General features: G+C 50.7%; 1 protein-coding gene across 2 annotated transcripts in view; it reads right to left on the reverse strand.

The window, feature by feature from the left end:
* Positions 1-5,210: 5,210 nt before the first annotated feature.
* Positions 5,211-22,624, reverse strand: part of NCS1 (neuronal calcium sensor 1) — a 102,117-nt gene continuing 84,703 nt past the window's right edge. For both annotated transcript variants that reach the window (XM_050926183.1, XM_050926182.1), the window contains exons 4-9: positions 13,594-13,732; positions 11,723-11,801; positions 10,791-10,879; positions 10,023-10,100; positions 8,884-9,002; positions 5,211-5,413 (exon numbers count right to left, since the gene is read on the reverse strand). In XM_050926183.1, the coding sequence (XP_050782140.1) occupies positions 8,904-9,002; positions 10,023-10,100; positions 10,791-10,879; positions 11,723-11,801; positions 13,594-13,732 (484 nt within the window). In that variant the 3' untranslated portion in view covers positions 5,211-5,413; positions 8,884-8,903. The remainder of the gene's footprint in view (positions 5,414-8,883; positions 9,003-10,022; positions 10,101-10,790; positions 10,880-11,722; positions 11,802-13,593; positions 13,733-22,624) is intronic.

The raw sequence follows: 22,624 nt of genomic DNA on the forward strand, positions 1-22,624 counted from the left end.
CAAATCTGGCAAAGACAATCTCTTTGTTAAAAAACATTTCTGTGTGAGCCGGACTGATTACAGAGTGTCCCTTGAAGTACGGTGGCTCCTTCAAACAGTGAACTGGACGGTGAAAACCCTCTGCCAAACTTAAAAGCCTTTCCGAGGAAAGTGCCAGAACAAATACATTCACACTCGCCTGGATACTGTTATAAACTTTGTGCGGTTAGTTATTTATCAGCAGGAGAAGTTACAGAAGTGTCACATTCACCTTAAACGCCAGTTGGTATTAGAGTGACCAGCCTGGGGGGAAGAAATAGTCAGCCAGGCGGCACTGCAGAGAGCTACCAAAAACGAGGGCATTCTGGCCACAAAGCAGCAGGGGAATTGAGTTTCCCTTGGAACCGCCGGGGTGGTGTGGTCCATTCTGCACCCATCCATCCCTGTAACATATCAGATGGTAGGGAAAAGCAGGAGCCAGCCAATTCCCAGCTGCAAAGGGAGAAAGGCCTTGCTCTTGAGTGTGAAAACAACTTGTGTGCCCTTAAAGAGAACATGGTAAATGAGTTCAATTCCTTGTCTCGCTTCCTTTATTTCAAGCAAAGCTTTCCAAAAGAGCCAGCAGCACCCAGGAAAAGCTCAGGGTCCTCCGACACCTTCAAAACCCCTTATCGCAAGGGCTCTAACACATTCACATTATGGTCCTGCTCCTCTTGAAGTCAATGGAAAAGTCACACTGGGTCAGACCTCAGCTGGTATAAACTGGAATAGCTCCATCAACATCAACGGAGCCACTGACTCGACACCAGCTGAAGATCTGGTCCACTGATTTTAGTGGGATCAGGATGAGTCTCTATGAGATCAGAATTTGTCCTGCCATAAAACGCAGCAGTTGCTTGGTGAGTTTTCCTAAGGTTGACCAAGCCTCCTCAAGAAGTGTCACAGTCAATGGGTCCCTCCTTACAAAACAATCCCCAGTAGCCCATAGTCAGAGCCCCAAGACAAAACCTCTCACCATACAGAACTGCAGTGTCTTGATGCTATTTCTGTACAATGTGCATCTTCTCATACAGGATTATTTCCTAAGGGAACCAGGTTGGTTTCAGGACATTCCACCCACGGGGCTTTCAGGATCAGGAGTCATTGAAGAGGCTGGATATTATTTTAAGTAATGACAGATATCATTCAAGCCCCAATCCAGGGACTCATCTCTATTTAGGAATGAAAATTAAGCACACGCTTAAGTGATTTCCTGAAGAAAGATGGACCTAAGCATGTGCCTTTCTGGCTCGAGGCCTCTCTCTGGCGGAATCAGATATCGTTGAACTGATCCAGAATATGCAACCTACCTGGTGAATAGAACAAGAGGGGAAACTGACTTTTCTACCACATTTTCAAGTCAAGCTAAGCACTCCATGGGATTCGCAACCCATCAGTGGACAGTCTCCGGCCTCACTGCATAACTGGAGCCTTTGAGGGGAACAAAAATATACAGTTTTGTGGTCCTCCCCCGAAAATCTCTCTCTCTCGACCTGCTAATGCATGAGTCATCCCCAAGCCTTCAAGCTAGATCTGGAGCTGGGTCTGTTACGCAGCATATTGACCAAGGTCTTTACAAAGCCTTCAGTTCCGTCTGGACGGACGCAAGCCGGATGTGCACACAAATCAAGCTCTGGCAGCCCAGCTTAACAGGTAACAAAACAGATCATGCTGCTTCCCACACTTTGTGCTTTTCCGATACCAGTGAGAGAAACGGGTGGAAGGGGATGGCCTTTAAGCATGGTACAGACGGGACGTTTGGGTGCTCTGTGCGATGGTTACCAATGGAACGCAGTCGTAGGACAAAACAAGAGCTCTTTACTAGTGCTGGGTCAGGGGGTGGGGAATAAATAGCCACCGTAGATAGATGGCCACTCTGCACAAGGGCTGGGATTTAGGAGTTAGGTGCCAATGGGTTTTGAAAATCCCAGCCTTTGTGCCAAAATTGACATACACAGTTCACCTGGAGTTAATTCTCCCCCACTGCCACCTCTGCTGTTTAAAATCCTGGATTTGCTGGTTGGACCTTGGGCTGGCTGAGGCTACCGCAGACAGCTTCAATGTGCTGATCACAGCCCATTCCTTCCGGCTTGGTGTTCTGTGGGCCAGGAGGCCTCCCACCCAATGCTGCCCACACATTAGGGATCAGTCCTCAAGCTGCTGTTGACTTGAGTTGCTCCATGGAAGTCAGTGGAGTGATTTATACCAACTACATTTGTGACCCAGTAGCTGAAAATATTGCTCTGGAAAGTGTGGGTGACCTCACTGGGCAGGATGAAGGACATCATGATAACCATACAATGAGAAATAACTTTCAGTCCCACCCAAAGAAAAGGTACTAGGGTATTAAATGCAAAATGCAGGGCAGATGCAGTTGCTTACACTGATGAGAGTGAGGGTAGAGCACTCCCCTCTTGTTTCACGCCAAAAGAAAAGAAAGCAGGCTGTGCTCCAGAAAGTTACCATACCAGCTGACTCTTCTTTCCTCTGGAACAGGATTCGGAGAACTTCCACCGTAACTGCGTGGTGATAAACAGAGGACACAAACTGGGGAGAAAAGTCTTCCTGGTTTCCACAGCTTGTGATAGGCCAAAAACTCTCGTGCTTCCGTGACCCGGGTATCGCCATAACCTGCAATAGCAAGCAGCGATTGAGGGGCAGCTGCCATCCTAATACATCTGTGCTCTGTGACACACGGAGGACTGAACATGGGATGCAAAGTACTGGAAGAAAGCCAGTGTTATGTACAAGCTAGTGCAAATGTGTCACGGCTGGACGGAATCAGATCTTACTCAACTGTGTGTCCCCCATATCGCCCCTAGTGCAGCCTACGCAGAAGAGAGGCCTCAATGCTGGTGACAGCTAATGGGCATTTCTTCTTTAGCTCCAGGGACTAAATTCAGCTGTTTTTGGAGCTGGAGTTCATGTTTCAAATCTATGCAGCTCTGGTGTGTGGACGATCTCGAAGTCTGCCCAACTACGGAGACAGGAGACATCCCTCCTATGGATATCTGCACCTGTGCAAAGAGGCACTCACATTCAGCACCCTGCAGGCATTCGAGTGCCAAATCTGGGTCACCTGGGCTGTATATCCTCTCTGGCAAAGCACAGCTTGCACTGGTTACACTGTAGGGATATGGTGGGAGAGGAAAGAAGGAAGGGAAGCAGTGCTTGGCACAATGACTGGGATTTATATGCAGAAAAAGGGATTTCGGCTCTGAAGGATGGAGTCACTGCCCTTTTCACGTTTCCCCTGAGAGGTTTGAAGTACTGCCTGGGAGAACCCAAGAGCAGATTCTTCCTCCTGCCTCTCAATCCATTACTCTGCAGCTGTTCTTGTTACACACAGTCTGAAGCAGGACAATGCTTGGTGTTTGGATCTCAAGGTGATAGGCACCTTAGAAACACTGCGGCTAGCTAACACAACAGGGGAATGCACCTACCTCTGGGTGCATGACCAAAAACGTGGGTGGAAAGGCGACAGTCTCCAATGTTTATGGTGCACTTGCCAATTGCTCTGTGTACAGGCACCCCACAAACCTTCCTAGGGACAGCTGCAGGAGGCTTTCCGCTCCAGCCCCATCATACAAAGGAACCGTGGCTAGTGCCTGCCCTAGTCTCGGGTATCTTTGCTACTGTGCGTCTATTCTGCTATTCCATTTCGCTCAAAGGTGGAGCTTGACCAAGCAGAAATGGGGGAGGGGGCAAGGCCGGATTTGTTTTGTTGATTGTCTTCCTGTTTATCAAAGCCCAAGTCCATCTTTGTGACCCAAACTGCGAACCGTAGGAATGGATGTGACCCACTGAACAAGGCTTCTCTAGCTCTCTCTCAATGCACGGCCCAAAGAGCAAAACTCAGGAGCACTTTAAAACTACCAAATGAGAGCAAACGTGGCAAAACGCTAAGAGGCTGTAGCCATTCTTCCTCCTCCTTCTCCAGTACACTAAGCAGCCCCGTCTAGCTCTGGACAGCATCAAGGCTTTGGGTTTTGCCTTAAACAGCTATGAAGTGTAGTTTGCTTAGACAACTCTCCTAAGCTCCACTGACCTGCTGGTTCTTTTCAAAACTGTTACACTGTACAATCAGCCATCTCTGTTCTCAGCCCACAGGGACTCCAGGCTCCCAACCTCCAGGAGACTTAGCAAGGAGTTAATCCAGTTCCATTTTTCTAACTCCCTATCCGCCCAGCAAGACAGATACACGACAGTGCCAGGATTTTCCAAAAAGGGTCATTTTAAAGCTCAAACAATATTGGCCCCATTAATAATTTTCATGCAGAAAAATGTCTGGATACTGTATATTTCGTCACTCTGCTTTACACAAAGGCAAGATGGCAAAATGAATGCAGAAGTGTATCAGAAACACAACGTGTTGAGAGGAAGAGAGCATTCAGTCCCAGCCTTGGGATTTGTCAGGGGTAGTAGCTGAGTTTCTAAAGACAAGGAGGGAGGGCAGGGTGCAGGGACTAGAGGTGTGGGAATAAGGAGAAGGGGGTTAGATTATCCCCCCGTAAAACATCAACCAGCTGACAAAGCACAGTATATGGGGGGGGGGGAATATTTTTGGCTTAATTGCTATCGCAGGCTACCTCCCCCTGCCATAGTGTGTAAACCTTGCAACTTTTATCACCTAGGTGTTTCAACACACGAAAGACTAAACACAGCAGCAACGGTTACAACAAATAAATAACGACATCGATAACAGAGAGAGGCATAGTCACAACAGCCTCACTTTTTCCATCCAAAAAAACCCCCAAAAAGCACAATACTGTATCACAAAAACTATACAGCTCTCCCTAGCGACGCGGGCTGGGTTGCTGCTGGAAACGCAGGGGATGTGGAACTTTCATTTCCCATTGCCTTTTAGCGTCCATCCCCTCGTCCCCCCGGCCGATGAAGCAGAAGCCGATGGCGATCAAGCACTCGGAGGGCGTGCAGCAGCCACCCGCTCCAAGGCCTCAGCAGTACCTTTTGGCTCCTTCTTCATGCTGCGCTTTTCTATGAAAACAATGTAAAATATTTGTCGGTGTTTTTAGTTCGTTCCAAAAAAAAATCTACTAAGTAAAAGCGAGAGGCAGGAGGGGTCTCCACATAGCGATGCACGATCCCTTCCACCCCTAGAAGCTGAAAAATTCACTGCTTTTTCTTTTTCTATTTTTTCCTTTCTTTTTTCTTCTTTTTTTTTCTTTCCCTTTTTGTTGTTGTTGTTGTTGTTGAGAAAGCAGAAGTTGGCAAATGGACACGGTTAATTCAGAGTGCAGAGTGGGCGCAGGGGATGACCTCACACTTCAAGCGCCTCCCTTGTTCGTGTAACATGAAGGAAGGCTGGAGAGGGACAGGCAAGCTTCTTTACTGAGGTGGTCTGATGGCACAGAAAGAATCTTCCCCCAGGCAACTGAAAGAGAAGTGGGAGAAGAAAAGGAGAAAGCAAGTCAACCTGTGTTTAAATCAACAAAACTAGAGAAATGAAGAAATTTATTGATAAGTTGGCGTTGCCAACTCGTGTCACTTTATCGCCATCTTTTGGTTTTTTTCTTAAGGATCCAGCTCCTGGAGTCAAGTGATTCTTGTGAGACTCTATGCTTCCACTGAAAATCAAAAGGATGTTTCTCACCATCCTAGCTGTGGAGAAAAGTTTGGAAATACGACACTCCCCCACACACATCCAAGGCTCCAACTCCAGAACCTCAGGTTTATTCTTTTTTTAAATCTCCTGGTTTATTAGCCAGTCTCATGGTCTGTTAGGACCTCACCAGTTTCTGAATGCCTGCTGTTGGCAATGTTGAGCTGGATGAGTAAATGGGGAAAAATGTGCTGCCTCCTTTTAAAATGTCCCCCTCCCCCGCCCCCCATTTCTGGGGCTTTAACGTTTCAAAAATGGGAAACATCATCCAAGTTATGAAATCTGAAGAAGTCCAAGGAGGAGAAGGAGGAATGTCCAGGTGAAAATGCCGACGGTTCCCACCCCCTCTTTTCTGTCGTAATTCTAAATTTCAGAGACATTTCTTGATGTGTACTCTTTGGGGCAAGGACTGCATCTGTGCAGCCCCTATGTGCTCCCACCGGTCACAGATACAATTCAATAATAACCCAACTGATTAATGCTGCAGAATATTGATGTGCGGGGACTATTCAATATTACACTCTGCCAGCTGTGCTACCGATGCTTAGCACACAAGCACCTTCCCCAATCCCCACATTTTGCAAGCTGCCTCTGGGGCTCTTCCATTGCAAATTCTGTGTGAGTCACATCACAGACCCTGCTGGTTTAAAATCCTTTACAGCGAGGCAGGTTTTACTGTATCGTTGTGTACAACAGTCCTTGTGGATGCCTGAAAATCAGAAAGCGTGTTTGCGATTGTCCCCCAAGGTCATAAGAAGGAATCGACTCCCCCGGCGGGTGGTAGGAATTATAAAGCTCCCAAGAGGGGAGTTTGGAACCAACTAGATCCAAGTCTAACAACTGCTCGTCCCCCAGTAACTCACTGAAGAGTTTGTCTTCTCCTCCCTCCTAGCCTCTGGCTTCTCCAGCTTAGTTTGTTCTTTGCACCACTGCACACAAAGCCCTGAAGAGCAGCTTTCCCTAGGCCAGGTGGCAGCTGCTGAGCTCATGACCCCATCGGGTCCCCTATCGGAGCTTGCCCTGCATTCCCGACTAGCTCTCTTCTGACAATACGGCATTTTCCTTTGTGCATGTTCACCACTAGAGTTTGCTACATTACCGCCTTAAAAACAGTCAAGCACAGATGGAAAGAGGCAGAGTTAGAGCTCAGAGGAGAACATAATGCATAGGGAAGGCAGCATCTGCAGCTTTCGCCAATTGAATTAGTGCCGGTCACCCCATTCCAATAACATGTCCCTGCTTGAAAAGCAGCAAGAAAGAGGGCATGTTATGTAGAGATGGGCGGAATTCAGCATCATTTCTTGGAGATCTCTTCTCAAATCTGGGTCTGAGGCCTCTCCCCACCCACCCTAGATGTGGCAAAATAAGAACCAGCCTGGTAAAGTGGTACAGAAATAAAATGAACCCAACACGGGTTTTGCTCAGCCCTCCTGCTGCATCAGTGTGTGGCTTGAATTATGGAATTGTAAGGGTCAGAGACGGAGACGACCTTGGACCTCATATCTGTCCTATCTTCCTGGCAGTGCAGGACTGCTCCTTCCAGTGCAATCCCCAAACTTTACCCCAGCCTAGTTTCAAAGTCCCAAGTGACGCCATGGGTTTTTCTAGGGCTATTAGCATGGTCTCTAAGTGCTAGGATGCTCAAATCTTCAGGGTACTATTCCACAGCCAAAGAGAACTGAGATGTGCTACAGGAGGTTCCTCTGAGCCCCTGGCTGGAATCCTGGCACCATCCTAACAGGGACACCAGGGTGACCTCCTTGGCTTTGGTCCACCTCATTCCACTCTCTGGACGCTGCCAAACTTTCCCCGACAGAGACCACTCATTCCTGGGGCACTTCACAATGCCTGAGGAATAGCCCAGACTGCACTGTCCACTTCTTCCTCCGCTTTCACTTACACTCTGGCTCCTGTTTCCTCCTCTTCTCCCTTCTCCCTATTCCTCACCCCTCTGCACTCTAATGTGGCTGCGTCTTCCTGCTGTTCCATGCTACCTGGGCCCAAACATAGGGGAGTCCTTCTCCACACAAGGCACAGTCAACCTGTGGAACTCATTGCCAGGGGATGTTGTGAAGCGCAAAAGTATAACTGGGTTCACAGAAGAATTAGTACGTTCATGGAGGATAGATCCATCAATGGTTCTTAGCTAAGATGGGTAGGGATGCAACCCCATGCTCAGGGTATCCCCAAACCTCCAGATACCAGAGGCTAGGACTGGATGACAGGGGCTGGATCACTTGAAATTACCCTGTTCTATCCATTCCTGCTGAAGCATCTGGCACTGGTCATTGTCAGAGTACAAGACACTGGGCTAGATGGACCATTGGTCTGACCCAGTATGGCCATTCTTATGTTCTAGCATGGACAGCACAGAAGCGACTGTCTGCCCACTCTCAGCTCCTGGGCCTGGCACCACAACAGACGCCAGCACCATGAGAAGCAATTGTCCCAGATGCTGGGACTGGATGACGGTCCAATCACTTAATGATTGCCCTGTTCTGTTCATTCCCTTGGAAGCATCTGGCATTGGCCACTGTCGGAAGACAGGATATTAGGCTCGGTGGACTATTAGTCTGACCCAGTATGGCCACTCTTATGTAGGGAAAGTCCTGCTTAGTCCCTGAAACTCCTGATCAACTCCTGGCAAAGTTATAAGCAACTGAAAATGGGTAGTGTCAGGCCACCTTAAGGGATGGCACCTGCGCAGTCTAGTCACCATGTAAGAGCTGTGAGAGGCTGGAGCATGCTCAGTAAAGATGGAATCTTTGGAGACTTTTGCTGCCAAACTCTAACAAGTCTCTACTGTGCATGTGGAAACAGGTTTTTTCAAAGGTTTATAATGTGACCATATTTGCGTGGATTTTAACAGGGGTGGCCAAGGCACATTCCTGACATAAAGGCCACCCACCTGCCAAATTTCAAGCTCTTTCTCCAAAGCATGGGGGTACTGGGCCTTTTCAGTGAAACAGCTGCAAGACTATTTTTAATACGGGCAATATAACATTTTTTTCTTAGCATCATTCTAGGAAATGACTCAACTGTTTCAGCTGAAACTTCCCCCTCCTCCCCCCAAAAATGTTCAGCCTGAGGCAAACATGCAGCACAGAAAATGTCAGCTCAAACAGTTAAAGTTTGGCAAGGTTATAAGCAACTGAAAATAGGCCGTGTCAGGCAGCTGTAAGCATAGGCAGCACCACCAGTTCTGCTTACAACTAACAGCACTACCACCTTGCTCGGCTTACCTCAGCTTGGGATCCCGGGACTATACGAGTCCGTCATAGAGGGACAGTGCCTGTACGATGGATGGGTCGGCTTTGGAGCCTTCCTGGAACTCCTGCAGCGTTAGCTTCCCATCAGCATTCTGAAAGGCAATGGCCATGAGAGCTGATGATGGCCAATATGTTGCAACTAATTGTTTGATTGAAATGCCCTGGACCCAGAGGAACAACCTGCGCTTGGTATTAAAGAGAGACAGCTTTGAGCCAAACACCCGTTGCCCCAAACTCCAAGGAAATTCAGATTTGGACCCGGCCCCCGCTTGACTCTGCCCCATCCCTTATATCTACCCCAACTCTCTACTGCCTCGCGTGCACGGTGAGGAGTGGATTCGAAGGGCACCTTGTTCCTCTGGAGCCACCCCACTGGCCCTTGCAGCCCTCACTGGGCCAGGTGGGCAACAGTAGGCCTGGAAAGCTGGCCACACTGGTTGGGTAGGGGTTACAGATAAAGCTGGTGCACTCAGCAGCCTCCTCTGGCCCTCCAGTAGAAACAAAAGCTGCCCTTCCCCCAGGGCAGGCGGTGACGGAAACGCACCTGGGCAAATCCCACTTCACCCCTGGGCGTGACACCTCTCAAGTACAGCATGGCTGAGTCCAGCCCAAAGCGCCAGCCTGCCAGAGGCTGAATAAGCCAAGCGCCCAAGCTCTCATCTCCACTCTGCTGATGCAGCCCTGCATTGAAATGAGATCATCCGTCACATCCACACCTGGTCAGGCCAGCCTGGGGTCAAGAATCCATGCTCACGCGCAGGGGGGAAGCTGGAAGCAGCAAGAAACTGTCCAGTAAACATCCCCTCCATTGGCCAAGTCTAGATCAGGGACTGACGGTTCACTGACAAATGTGGTGCTGTGTCACAGCCAATGATGAGAGGCCCCGAGTAGCGGGGGCTCCCACTGGCCATGCAGAAGCTTTGAGCAGGCTGCACAGACGAGATTTCGTGTCCACAGTGAGAGGAGACGACTACAGGTCGGTGGGTTTCATGATACACAGCACCTGTGGGGGGAGCGGGACCCACTCTGGGAGATGGAGGAGCAGGGCGTGTGACAGCCGCCGCCCCCTAGAGGTGAGGAGAAAACACACAAGAGTCGTCATCAAGTCTCACCTTGTCCATCATAGCGAAAATCCGATCCACTCTCTTCTCAGGTGTGTTTTCCTCTTCTGGAAGCTCTACCGTGTTTCCCTGTAGGGGCAGGAAAGAGAGCATAACTTATGCACATTTACTGCTTGTGGCTGGGCTGCATCCTCGATGCTAGGGGGTCTCTGCGTCTCACTCTCTCTGTACATTAGGTGAAGAATGCCCCGGGCTAGAGCTGAGCCTCCTCGGGCCAGTTCTGGGCAGCTCCATCCACTCTCTCTGCCGCAGGCACCTTTCAGCCAACCTCACGTGCATCCCAGTCCCAGGAGACTCCTAGCGAAGGGCCAGAGCTGATCCCTGCCCCCACTCGGAGCAGCACTGGGACCTGGGGCTGCGGCAGTCTGGGAAGGCGGGGAGGGAACACAAGCCTCCCGCAGCCAGCTGTGCAGCCAAGTGATGCCGATGGGGGTCACATGCTCACAATAGGAGCCTCAGGTCAGAAGACACCTCTGCTGCACCCTGCTCTCTAGGAGGAGGAGTTATCCAGCAGACTGTTCTGCTCTTCCCCACTTCAACCCCCTTCACCATATCCACAAAAGCAGAGGAGGTGACCTGCCACGGGGGCCGCCCACATCCCTGCCTCACTCTGCCCATTGGAGCCATGCTAATTTGACTCCGGGACAGGCCTGCTGCACTCCTGAGGACTGCATCAGAATCTGCCGCTCAGATCTGAATGTGAGCAGGACCGCAGTGCACTCAACCTCGGCGTCCTCTCGCCCTCCCCCGGACACTCACCACCATCTGATAAATAGCATCTACGATGTCCAGCATCTCGTTCCTCGTGATGTACCCGTCGTTGTCCAAGTCGTACAGTTTAAATGCCCCTGAAACCAAGAGAGACGCTGAATTACTGAGGAAGCGCTGGGTGCCAGCAGGCAGGCAGCACCCGGTGTGAACGCAGCTTGGGCTGGCAGCAGAGTCTGATGGCCCTTAGTGGCCTGTCTGTGCCAGGAACAAGCCATCTCCTGGGGACCACTTCCCAGGGCACAGACGTCACTGGCACTCCCTGGCCAGTCTCAGCTCAGAGGCCAAGAACTGAATGGGTCCTGGAGACTGAATCAGCCGCCACGCCGCAGGCCAGGATCTTCAAGTTGCGGGCAGGGGTAGATTAGTGGGGCAGCACGCACAGAAAGTTAACGCCCAGCTCTCTCCTCTGAGAGCCTCCTTTCCTGCACCCCGGCGAGTGTCTCCCCGTTTTAATTGGGGCTGTACAATGCAAACGCCTGCACTGAGACCCCAAGCCAGAGCCCTGGCGCAACACACTCTACACTGCACCTGGGCGTGAGCGTCCCTGTGTTAGCGGAGCTCGCCCTAGCACACGGAAACGAGCTGCGTGGGGGTTGCTGTGACGTTCCGCCTTGGACTCCGCAGAACAGTGCCGGGGCTTGAGAGCCCCAGCTCCAGCCCAAGCCGCAGTGTACAAGCAACGCCCACGCAGCTATGCTTAGACTGCGAGTGTGAGCCCTACTAGCCCCAGTCTGTGCATTGCTCCCGGACGCAGGTTAAAGACACACCCAGTGAGACCCCTCTCCAGAGCGCTTCCCTGCTTGGGCAGATGCTCACTGCATGGCGGCCTCTTGCTACTCTGGACCCACTCTGGGCTCAAGGGCAGAAGTGGGGGGACAGAGAGACGCAGTTCCTGGTTTCAAACTGAGCTGAGGACTTACACCGCAATTTCTCATCCAAGGTCCCTCGAGAAGTGACCGACAGCGCCTGGATGAACTCCGAAAACTCGATCCTCCCATCCTGAGAAGGGAAAGAGAGATCTGGAGTGATACACACGTCAAAAGCACACGGGCCAAGGTTTGTATGGCTACACGTGTGTGCCCGCGCCTATGAATCGTGCATGCAAACACATGTGGAGTCCCACACAGGCCTGTTCCATTCAGACACCACGTTGGTGATTCACGGTGGTGACATAAGTGGGGCTAATTGCATTCCTGCTCGTGGGACTCCATCACTCGATCTTGCTCAGGTGACCCCTGTCCAATAGAGTAACAGGTCAAGTTACTCTTGGTGCTTGGGGAGTAATCAGCTGGCACCAGACTCCACTGGCAGGCACCTGATTCTGTGGACGGGGAGCAGCTCCCTGGTATCCCGACTGGTGGAGCAACTTCATTTCTCTGACCGGAGTTTCACTGATCCCTTCTCTGCGTGAGTTCCAATCCCAGGGCCAAACCCACAGGAGACACAGTGTAAGTTACGCTGCCATCAGTGGGTATGTAACAGAGTCTCAACGGCTATTGCCTTGTACCATTCTGATCTGAGAGTGTTTTACAGCTGCCTTGCGCACCAGTAAATGAAGACACGGTGCACAAGGCAGCGGGGAACAGTTCCAGGCAGGCTACATTTGGTGTATCTTTGGGAATCTCTACACAGTGCACTAAGGCCAGGCTCTGACTCAGGTTTGAGCTGAATCCCCACTTCTGTCCACACACAAATCAGTCTGACTCGGGTCACCAATTACCCAGGACCATGCAGGGGTGGGGGGGGAAGGAGTGTCAGAGCCTGTGTCCTGCCGTGACTCACGTCCAAGCCCTGTCCTTTTGCAGTGTGGATGCAGCCTAAGCTGCAGACCCAAGTGAGAAGGTTGGCGTAGTGCCACGTGGACATGTTACCACGACTGTGAGACCCGGGTCCGACAATCGTAAACCCAGGCTAACAATGCAGTGGGACACTCAAGTGTGGGCAGGGAAACACCGAGTCCACAAGCCCAGGTCCCACCAACCCAGGCTCAGTGTGCACTAGAGACCCACCCCTCGTGATCAGAGGAGAGGGATGTTGGGGGGTGGGGTAAACATGTACAAAGTTAGAGTCCTCTCCCCCACACCCCCCCATCCCAACTTTAACAAGTCCTGGTAGCCTGCAGAACAAACTGCAGCTGAGGGATGGGGAGTCAGGTGCTTTGGGCCTATGACAGGGTCTCTCTCCCTCCCATGAAATTCTCTGCAGAAGAAAAACAAATGGGAGAATTACTGAACGGGAGCAAGAACTCTTCTGCATGCAAAATGGAGGGACGGCTCCTGGAAAAGGCTGCTGCTGACTGGCCTCAGCAGAGCAGGGCTCCAGGGCTATCTCCTCAGCAACTCTGTCTGTGCAAACAGAACTGCTGGTGCCCAGGAGTCTGACACGATCCAGGCACGGACAGGAGCTCACCCTCTGAACAGGGAAGAGAGTCAGAGCCACCAGGACAGAGGCGAGAGATAAAGGAGTGAGTCAGGGACAGTCTGCCTGATGGGCCTCTGTTAGCAGCACCAAATGTCTCCTTTTTCCTCTTTCACATTTCGCGGACTATCCACTGCCCCCTTGAGAATCGTAAAGCAGAGCAAGTGCAGGGACTTGCTGCTAAAGCTTCTCTGCTTGAAATTTCCTACCCTGGGAAGCGAACGTTCGGATTTTCGCACTCAAGGACTGAACAGTGAGCGAGTGTCACTGTATGAGACATTTCATGGTATCCTAAACCACATAGCTCCCGGTGGGAGAGAGGGGTGTGCACTGAGGGCCAGGGGAGCTCAGCTGCTCTCAGTCACCGACTTACTTTGTTTTCATCAAAGACATTAAAAACGAAAGTTGCAAATTTCGTTGGGTCGCCAAAGGGAAAGAACTGCTTATAGATCTTCTGAAAGCCAGCCGCGTCCAGCTGTCCGCTGGGGCAGTCCTTGATGAAGCCCTTGTACCTAAGAAAGAAAGAAAGAAAACCTAGTAATTGGTAGCTTGGGCACATCACATCCACCTTCCCCTCCACTGACCCAGCTGAGGCCATTTCTGCTGTGCTACGGCTTATCTTCACAGCCCGGTTCCTTTACCCCAGGGCTGAGCTTTCTCTGCCATTACAAACAGCCCATCCAGAGAGTGAGAAATTCCTGAGGGCCACTGTCCTCCCCCCACTTTTAAAATAGTTTGTGTGTTCCCTGAGCATCTACGCAGCCTGCGCGGTTCAGTGACAGGACAACGGGTGTTCTGTGGGAGGCGCCCATCTGGTGTCAGCAGTTGGTGCAGAGACACGGTTCTGCGTTCGTATCTCAGTCACGTGCCCCTTGGAGGCTGGCGCCAGGCTGAATCTTGGCTCTCCACAGCACTGACCGACTCAGCAAGCAGCCAGAAGAACCAAAGAGAAGCAGGGCGTGGCTGGCGATCTCTCGAGGTTTCCAATACTCTCCTGATGGAGTCCTGTGAGGATTTCCAGCCAGCGAGCTTGCCCTGGCAGAAACCTCACTTGACATTCTCCTCTGCGCATGCAGTCACCAGGGCAGCACTTGGCACGTGGCACAATACAATGGGTTCAAAGGGGATCCGCCCCCAACTGGCCAATCCCCTTCCTCGATGCTACAATCCTACCACACTGGCAATGTATTTCACATCTTACTAGTCTCCTGCTCCATCTCTGCATGCTACAGAACGCTCACAAGCCCACCTCCACTCCAGACACGTGGAAGGAGTCTAGTCCAGCAGCCAGGGCATGGGAGTCAGGAGACCTGGAGTCTATTCGTGAGTCTGCTAGCAACTCACGTGCCTGCTCTGTGCCTCAGTTTACCCACTGGTAATCTATAGATCAATGAGCTCTAAAGCTAGAAAGGGCCATACCAAAACTAGGTATAAATTCTTATTACAAGCAGCTCTAGCCCACCGATCAAACCTTCTGCTTGACAAAGGAGTATTTTTATTGGTGTTCAGTGCTGGGGGGCAGCCCACCGCTCTCGTGATCTGAACATAGGGCTGGGCACCGGCAACGCCTGAGTGCTAATCCTTGCTTTGATGCTGACTGGTTCCAGCCATGTTTTCCTGGCTCACAGCAGGGTTTGCGAAGCTAAGTTAATGTCTGCAAAGTGCTTTGCAAGATGAAAAGTGCTGAATGCATTAGTCCAGAGACCTCACAGAGCAGAATACGCGCATTACAGGAACACTGTAAGTAATTAAAGCTACATGTACACAGCCCTGCCATTGGAGTACATTATGCAATTACCGATCCGCTCAGGTTCGGCCCTGAACTGCTAACGTCCGGTATCCGCTGCTGCTCTGTAATCTCACCGAGTGGCAGTTACCATGCAAGTCTCAAGGCAACAATCTAAGAACTGGTCAACACAAGAAAGTGAAATTGCCCCAGCTGTGCTGTTCAGGTTTATGGAAAATTCACACTCCTGAGAGAGGTAGTTTAACCAACCTAAGCCTCAGTGTAGACACCCCGAGGTTAACAGAACAATTCTTCTCGCACTGAAAGAAGTGCTACATCGGTGCGGCTACAGTCGTGCCGCTGAAGCCCTTCTAATGCAGTCACAGCCTAACAGAACAGCACCAAAGTTACCTTAAGTCTCTGTACCCGCACCAGAATATAAACAGGCCAAAGACGTCCTCCAGTCCCTTCACAGAACTCCCACTGACTTTAACAGGAGCTCTGTGAGTGGAATGAAAGGGTAAAGTATCTTCAGAACGGCTGCTCCAGGCTATTTTGGTTGAGGATTCCTTAAGTGTAACATAAAATAATCATAGTGATTAACATTTGAATAATAGTGCTTTCCATCCATGCCTCTCAAGGCAAGCTACAAAAGAGGTCAGGATCATCATTCCCTTTTAAAGATGGGAAACTGAGGCACGTTTTCAAAATGGGGAAACTGAGGCATGAAGCATCACAGCAAGTCCTTGGCAGAGTCTAAGACCAGACCCCAGGTCTGCTGACTCACAACACTATGCCCCAGCTACTGGACCACTCAGCTCTCCTGACAAGGATGAAAGACTTCATTCTCCTAAGAAGACATCATATTGACTAACTCTTCCGTGTTATAACAGGAGGTAAAACGTTCCGATTCCCTGTAATGCCAATGGGTGCTTGTGGGCTGAGGGTGATGACTGAAAGGGCTCCTCAAAACGTGCCCTCCCCTTTGGTCCTTGCAACAACTTCAGCAGAGCGACGCAACTCAGTTCTCTTTCTACTGAGCTCCAGCAAGCGCAGGGCCTCGAGTCAGGAGATCTGGTGTCTATTCTGGGCTTTGCCACTGCCTTGCTGTGACACCTCAAGCAAGTCCCGTCAATGCTCCATGCCTCAGTTTCCCCATCTGTAAAAGGGGGAGAATACCTACCATGCAGGAACAGCGTGAGGCTTTAACAAATGTGTGGCAGGATTCAATTGTAGGTCAGATTTTAGGAGCTATGTGTCATCCCAGCCCTGATCATCCACGGATCAGCACACAGACCACTCGCAGGATCAGGTCTACTGAATGGAATCAGGTCTACTGGATGGAATCAGAACTGCTCAGTTGTGTGTCATACTGCTAGCACCTAATGGAGATTCTCTTTTAGTTCAAGTGAGAGAAGTTTTGGAGCAGAAGAATCTGAACTCTGTTGTGGTGAGGTTATAAGCATCCATGGCGCACAGCATAATATCCTAGATGGTTGTGTATTTGTTACAATATGCACCATTTACAGAGCACCACCTGGTGCCTGTCTAGCTCTCTGGAGGTTCTTCTGACTTTAATACTTCCCCACAGCTAGAAGGACACTGTGGCTTGCTGTAAAAATAGCACTGCTTTAACGAGAGGTTGTAACACCTCAGGCTGCATGAGACTTCAGAAGGGCCAGATAACACAATGACAGGTGAGTACAAACACCTGCTCACTGCTCCTCAGAGCAACGCAAAGAAAACCCACCCCCAGGGCACCAAGACAACCTCCTTCAGGCACAGACAACACAAAAACCCAGCCCACCTGCTGCCTGTTGAGCCTTCAGGCCAAATAGCAGGCACCAGGCAGCGTCTATCACACAAGTCAGGGATGGAAACACCTGTGGCAGGAGAATAACCAGCCGTCTCCTGGCCAGTGTGGGATTATCTCCTGCAGAACATTTCGAGTGGATCTTGTCCAGTCGTTTGAAACATCAAGCACTGTAGCTTCCATCACTTCCCTGGGGAAATTATCATGCAACCAGTGTAGGGCGGAGAGCATACAAGGAGGAAGACGGGAGGTTCCGAAAGGCCCATGTGATAGATAAAAGTCTCATTTTTTATGCTTTTTCATGCAGATCCTCTAGGTGCAGCGTTACCCACAGCACATGGGGCTCAGAGCCATGGCCAGCAGTTAGGAAAGAAAGACAAAGCCAGAGTCTGCACCAGGGAAGATCAAAGAGAGGGGAGTTCTGCGGCTGGGGTCTGTAGGCTACCACCATCCTCACTTTGCCCTGCAGGACACACTTAACAAACAATAGCTGTGCTAAGAGACTGCAGGTAAGGATAACATGTCCCAGTGCAACTGGATGCTGCTCAAAACGGCATGATGTCACCACGGACACGGACAGGAAAAAACAAGACATTGCTGAAAAATCTGGGATCGGGGGGGAATCCTAAAACAGATTTCAAGGTGGGAATCTTTGGGAGGAAGGCTGATCTTGTTTAGTGCGCTGAACTGGGTCCCATGGGATGGGGGTTCAATTCCCAGCACTGCCACTTCTAATGTGATCTTGGGCAAGTTACTTAATCTCTCGATGACTCAGTTTCCCCGTCACAAAAATGGGATAACAGCACTTTCCTTTCTCTCATTCTTATCTGTTTAGGCTGTTTACGTTGTAAGCTCTTTGGGGCAGGGGTATCGCTCACTATGCGCACGAAGAGCCTAGCACAATGGGGCCCTGCGCTGAGCTGGTGACACTGTAGTACAAATAATAATGTATAAAACAATAATGATCAAAAACCTTGATGCTGGAAACTTCCTCCACTGCAATGACAAGACCATACAACCTGAAAATGCCATCAGTGGGGAAACTGAGGCACACAAGGGTGACGGGACCCTCTCAAGGTCACAGCAAATCAGAGTAAAGGCAGGGATTACAATCTGGGAGCTCCCTTCCCCATCTCAGCCACTGCTCACTTGAATCCAGGTATTGATTACATGCAGTCAAGCTGTTCATTGGTCATTTCAAGCATTACCGTGATTTCACTGTGTGCATTACCATAAATAAAGATACATCAAAACAATGGGGCGATTTTTTGTGAATATGGATGATCCTTTTCTGTCCAAAGTCCCATGTATCTTCTACACTGTGCTCATCTCTGCTAAGCAAAGTTCTGTCTGTTTTCAGAAACCACCGACCCCCGGGCACCAGCACCATAATTTCATTGTGGTTTGGGTACTAAAGCTGACGCTCAAAGCGAGGCAGTTCTAGGCAGGACTCTCTGATTCCCCGGAGGAATGTAACCGTTCAGCGGTTTCAACATTTCCAAGAGCAACATGAGACAACAGGCTTGGCAAAGTCAGAATGTCTGGCAATCCAGAGCATCGCCTGGCTGGCAAAGGCAGGTAACACAGTAGAATCCACAGGGACGGTACCAGAGTCCCGGGTGCGGGGAGTCTTCTATCAAAATGGTTTGCAATTTACAAGGAAATAGAGGCAAGAGACATCATCACTAACCTCCTAGCAACAGCTGGAATGGATGGGACTCTTCTGTTAGCCTAGAGCTAACTGGGGCTTCTGCCACTTGGACTGCCCTTTGCTAAGGCACACTAGTCCCAACCAATCATCTCTCCATTATCATTTCTATCACAGTAGCACCTAGAGATCCCACTGAGGCAGGCACTGCACCTACCCAGAGTAAGAGACAGTCCTTGCCCCAAAGCACTTGCAATCGAAATAGCTGGACACGGGCTAGGAGGGGAAACGGTGGCACAGAAATGTGAAGTGACCTGCCTCGTTGCCTGGTGTCTCCCAGCAGCTCAGGAGCAGGCAGGAGTTTCTGCAGCTCCATGTCCTTGCTCTCAGGAGAACAGTGAAGGCTCACGAAAGACCCAGGGAACTACTGCTCTAGGCACTGGCTGGAACAATGGCCAACAAGGAGCAAGGTGCTGCAGCTGAAGAAGAGACGCAGACAGACTGATCCGTAAATTGATGTCATTGCTACAGTGTCGTGTGTTCCTCTGTGGACCCCAGCAGTCAATTCTGTGCTCGCTTGCAGCCCGTGCCTTCATGCATACGCTCCAAGATTTGCTCAACACAGAGCTAGTTCCCTAGATAGAGGGGCAGGCAACTTTGTTTACTTCCTGCCCTCAGGTGGGAAAGGCAGTGTGGCCCTGTGGGCAGGGCTGGGACTCAGGAGACCTGGGTTCCAGTCCTGGCTTTGCCACTGACCTGCTGGATGACCTTGGACAAGTCACTTCCCCTCCCCGTGCCTCAGTTTTGCCCTCTGTGATTGGAAGCTCGTTGGGGCAGGAAGTGTTTCCCACTCTGTGTCTGCACAGCACCTAGCACAACAGGGCCCCAGTCTCAGCTGGGACCTCTAGATGCCACCATCATACAAATTAATAATAATAAGGAGGTGCGGGACCAGGAACAAATATTTTTAGGCATAGCCTGTGGCAAAGGAAAGGATTCATCCGTCACAGATGCATTCATTTCTGTCATCACCAAAGGGAGAGCGTCCAAAGCTCCTAACACAGCCCTGCTGCTCAGATGAGCCAACAGCCTGAGGTATAGCAACACGAAAAGAAGCCGAGCCCAAAAGAACCCAGCTGATTATACCCGCAAGCTGCAGGGTTTGAACGGCTTAATACGATCAAAGTGTCTGCTGGTTGTGGAGTTACTGAGAATGGGTCTGAATAGACTCCTTTTGCAGGCGAAACACCAGTGACCTCATCTCCAAATGCTGCTTGCCTCTGCCACTTTAATCAATTCCCCGAAATCATCTCTGCAGCGCAGCCCGAATTCCTCTCTGACAAAGGCAAGTGGCTACAGTTTCAGCAGCTGCAGAGAGCAGCCTCTATTATCCCTTTGCCGTCAGAAGGAACTTTGCAGGACCTGCAGAAGAATGGAGCACCCAGGACCACAAAGGGAGAGGGGGGTCTGGTCCGTGTGGGACGCACGGGTATCTTTGGCCTGGGATATTAAAAGCCTTCATCCTGTCTCCTCCAGCCGTGAGAAACCCAGGGTGAGAAGGAAATGCACATGAAAGGGCCTGTGGGAGCTGTCTGAAGCAAGGTTAAACATCAGACTAGCTGATTCATTGATACTTAATCCCATGGAAAATGTAGAAGTGTGTCGGGGGGGGAGACCCAAGATTCCTTCAGGACAAGGGTGTGGATGCAAGAACACAGTGGTCTCCATTCCACGTAATCGGACAGGACACTGCCTCTGTCACTGACCCGCCCCCTCGCTGTGAAGTCAGCCTGCCCTAGCAGTCGAAGATGGGATGAGACAGCACCGTTCTCCCCTCCTACACGCACACCATTGGCCGTGAGGGGGTACGGTCAGCTCTGGGAGATGTCTGCTGGGATACAGCTCTGCAGACACACCACGCCAGCCTAACTGCCTCTCCGCCCAGAGAGGGAGATCAGCCTCCCTGCAGCTGCTGCGTTCCTTCCTCCCCGACCCCACACATCTGGGTAGGTGAGTGGGTGGAGCCACTTCTCAACCCTGCCCACCAGTAATGCACCAGGGGACACGGCTGCGCCACATATGGGAGGCAATGTTGGCTAGTGGATAGAGCACTGATCTGGGGAGCAGGCGATCTAGCTTCTATTCGCAGCTGTTCCACTGGCCTGCTGGGTGACCTTGGGCAAGTCACTTCCCCTCTTTGTGCCTCAGTTTCTCCCCTATTCAATGGGGATAAGATACTGCTCTCCTTTGTAAGGCACTCTGAGTTTTACTGATGACACGCAGTGTTTCAGAGCTAGGAATCACTATTATTATCCTGCAAGTGCAGGGTGCATCCGCCCTGCCAGACCAAGGAGGTGTGGGCGGGTGTTGGGAGTGGTGAGTGAGAGGCTGCCGGGGGCTCTCATTAAATTGGACAGATTGTGTGAAGTTCAAATGAGATGTGAAAGCCTCATGTTTCAAGGTCTTCAAAGTTGGTTGCAAACATTTTGCCCAGCCCAGGGGGCAGGTTCAGTAACAGGAAGGTGGCCTCTCTTCTCCTTAGTGACTTGTGAATCAGCCCAGATCCGTTAATAAGTAATTATTACGAATTAACATTAAAATACTTGGCATGCAACACAGTCTAAGAACCGAGACCCAGTTCCATAGAACACTTTAACTGTGTGCTCAACTTCACCACTGTCCTCGACTTCAGTGACGTTGGCTGGAAGTTCAGCACGTGTTTAAGTGCTTTGCTGAAGCAGGTCCCATCTTCTATCATAGCTCCCTAGCAAGGAAGATGAGAATCAATTATCCTCTTCCCCTGACAGGGAAACAGGCACAAAGAGGCCAAGTCTGGGGTTATCAAAAGTGCCTACAGGAGTTATATGCCCAGCTCCCAGTAAGTTTCAAAGGGAATTAGGTGCCTAAATATTTGTTGAGGATGGGAGCCCTAACACCCCAAGGCTCCTTTGAACCTCCCCCCAGTGACTTGCCCGGTGGATCCAGGGAGTCAGTGGCAGGGCCAGGATTCAACTGTAGGTCAGATTTTAGGAGCTCTTTCCTCTTGAACTTGCTGCCTCCCCTGACCTTTCACCCACTTCTAGCACCAAACTCCAAGCAACCCATTTTGGGGCGGTTCCAAAAATATCAGAATTTTAAATGATGCTGATGCCTGGATTCCACCTGTCCAGGCCCTGTGGAAACAGGGAGAGAAGTTGTGGCATTTGCAAAGCTCTGGATTGTTAGCAGAAAGGACAGGGGGCCTCAGGGTAAAGCGGAAAAGGTTTGGCCAAGGATGTAAATTGGTTGATAAGGCAGCTGACAGCCTGTGCATTAACAAAAGACCAGCTAATGCTACCCACCACCACTAGCCATACAATCCAGCTCCGGTCACACCCCTTGGAATCCTTCTCCCAGGCCAAGCGCTGCCAAGTCTGGTTCCACCAGCCAATGGAGGGGAAAGATAACAGTAACCTGGGAGCAGTCGGGAAACACAGGGAGGTGGCTGTAGCCTGCTAAAGTGGAGCTGAGGCTTTCCATGATCTTTTCAAACAGCTCATACTTACCGCGCATTTTCCTCAGCGCTGAGGCTTTTGAGCAGTCTTGGCAGAGATTCCCCCTCCTCCCGCAATCCATCCGGCCTTGCCCTCCCTGGTTTCTTTTCTTCTGCTGGGGCGGGCCAGTGTGGAGGTGCGTTAGCATGTGTGTGAATATGCATCATATCAGTGCATACAGTTGCTGCCTCCATTGCATTGCTGGCCAGTGAATTTCACGGCTCATGAAAGAGAGACACCCACACACATCAGAGGAGATGGGAATGATTTTTGCAAGTGCTGATCAAGCTCCCCCACAAACAAACACAAGTCTGCCAATGCACCCCAGGCCTGACCTGCAACAGCCTTGCTATTCCAGGTCCGGGTCCCCAGCAGACCTGCCAACGCAGCTCAGTTCTGCTGTAAAGCATTAATGCCAAGGTGCCCGAACTGCGATCCAAAAAGCCCTTGCTGGTGGGCTGTGAAGAGCTGGCTGATCACGTGATATCGGCTCCTCCTCCTCATTTCCAGCTGCTAAACCGCATGAAAAGGAGCTAAAAATACATGACATTCCTAATGCTACTTCTCCATGGAAGCAACTGCTGTAATGGACCCAGGATCCTTAGTGGGAGGGAAAGCAGCCCACAACAACACATAGGAAAGGAGGGTCCTAGGAAAAGCTCTCTATTAAAGGTGCCTCACATG

The sequence above is a fragment of the Gopherus flavomarginatus genome, chromosome 17 (genome assembly GCF_025201925.1).
Source record: "Gopherus flavomarginatus isolate rGopFla2 chromosome 17, rGopFla2.mat.asm, whole genome shotgun sequence".
Taxonomy (NCBI): Eukaryota; Metazoa; Chordata; order Testudines; family Testudinidae; genus Gopherus; species Gopherus flavomarginatus.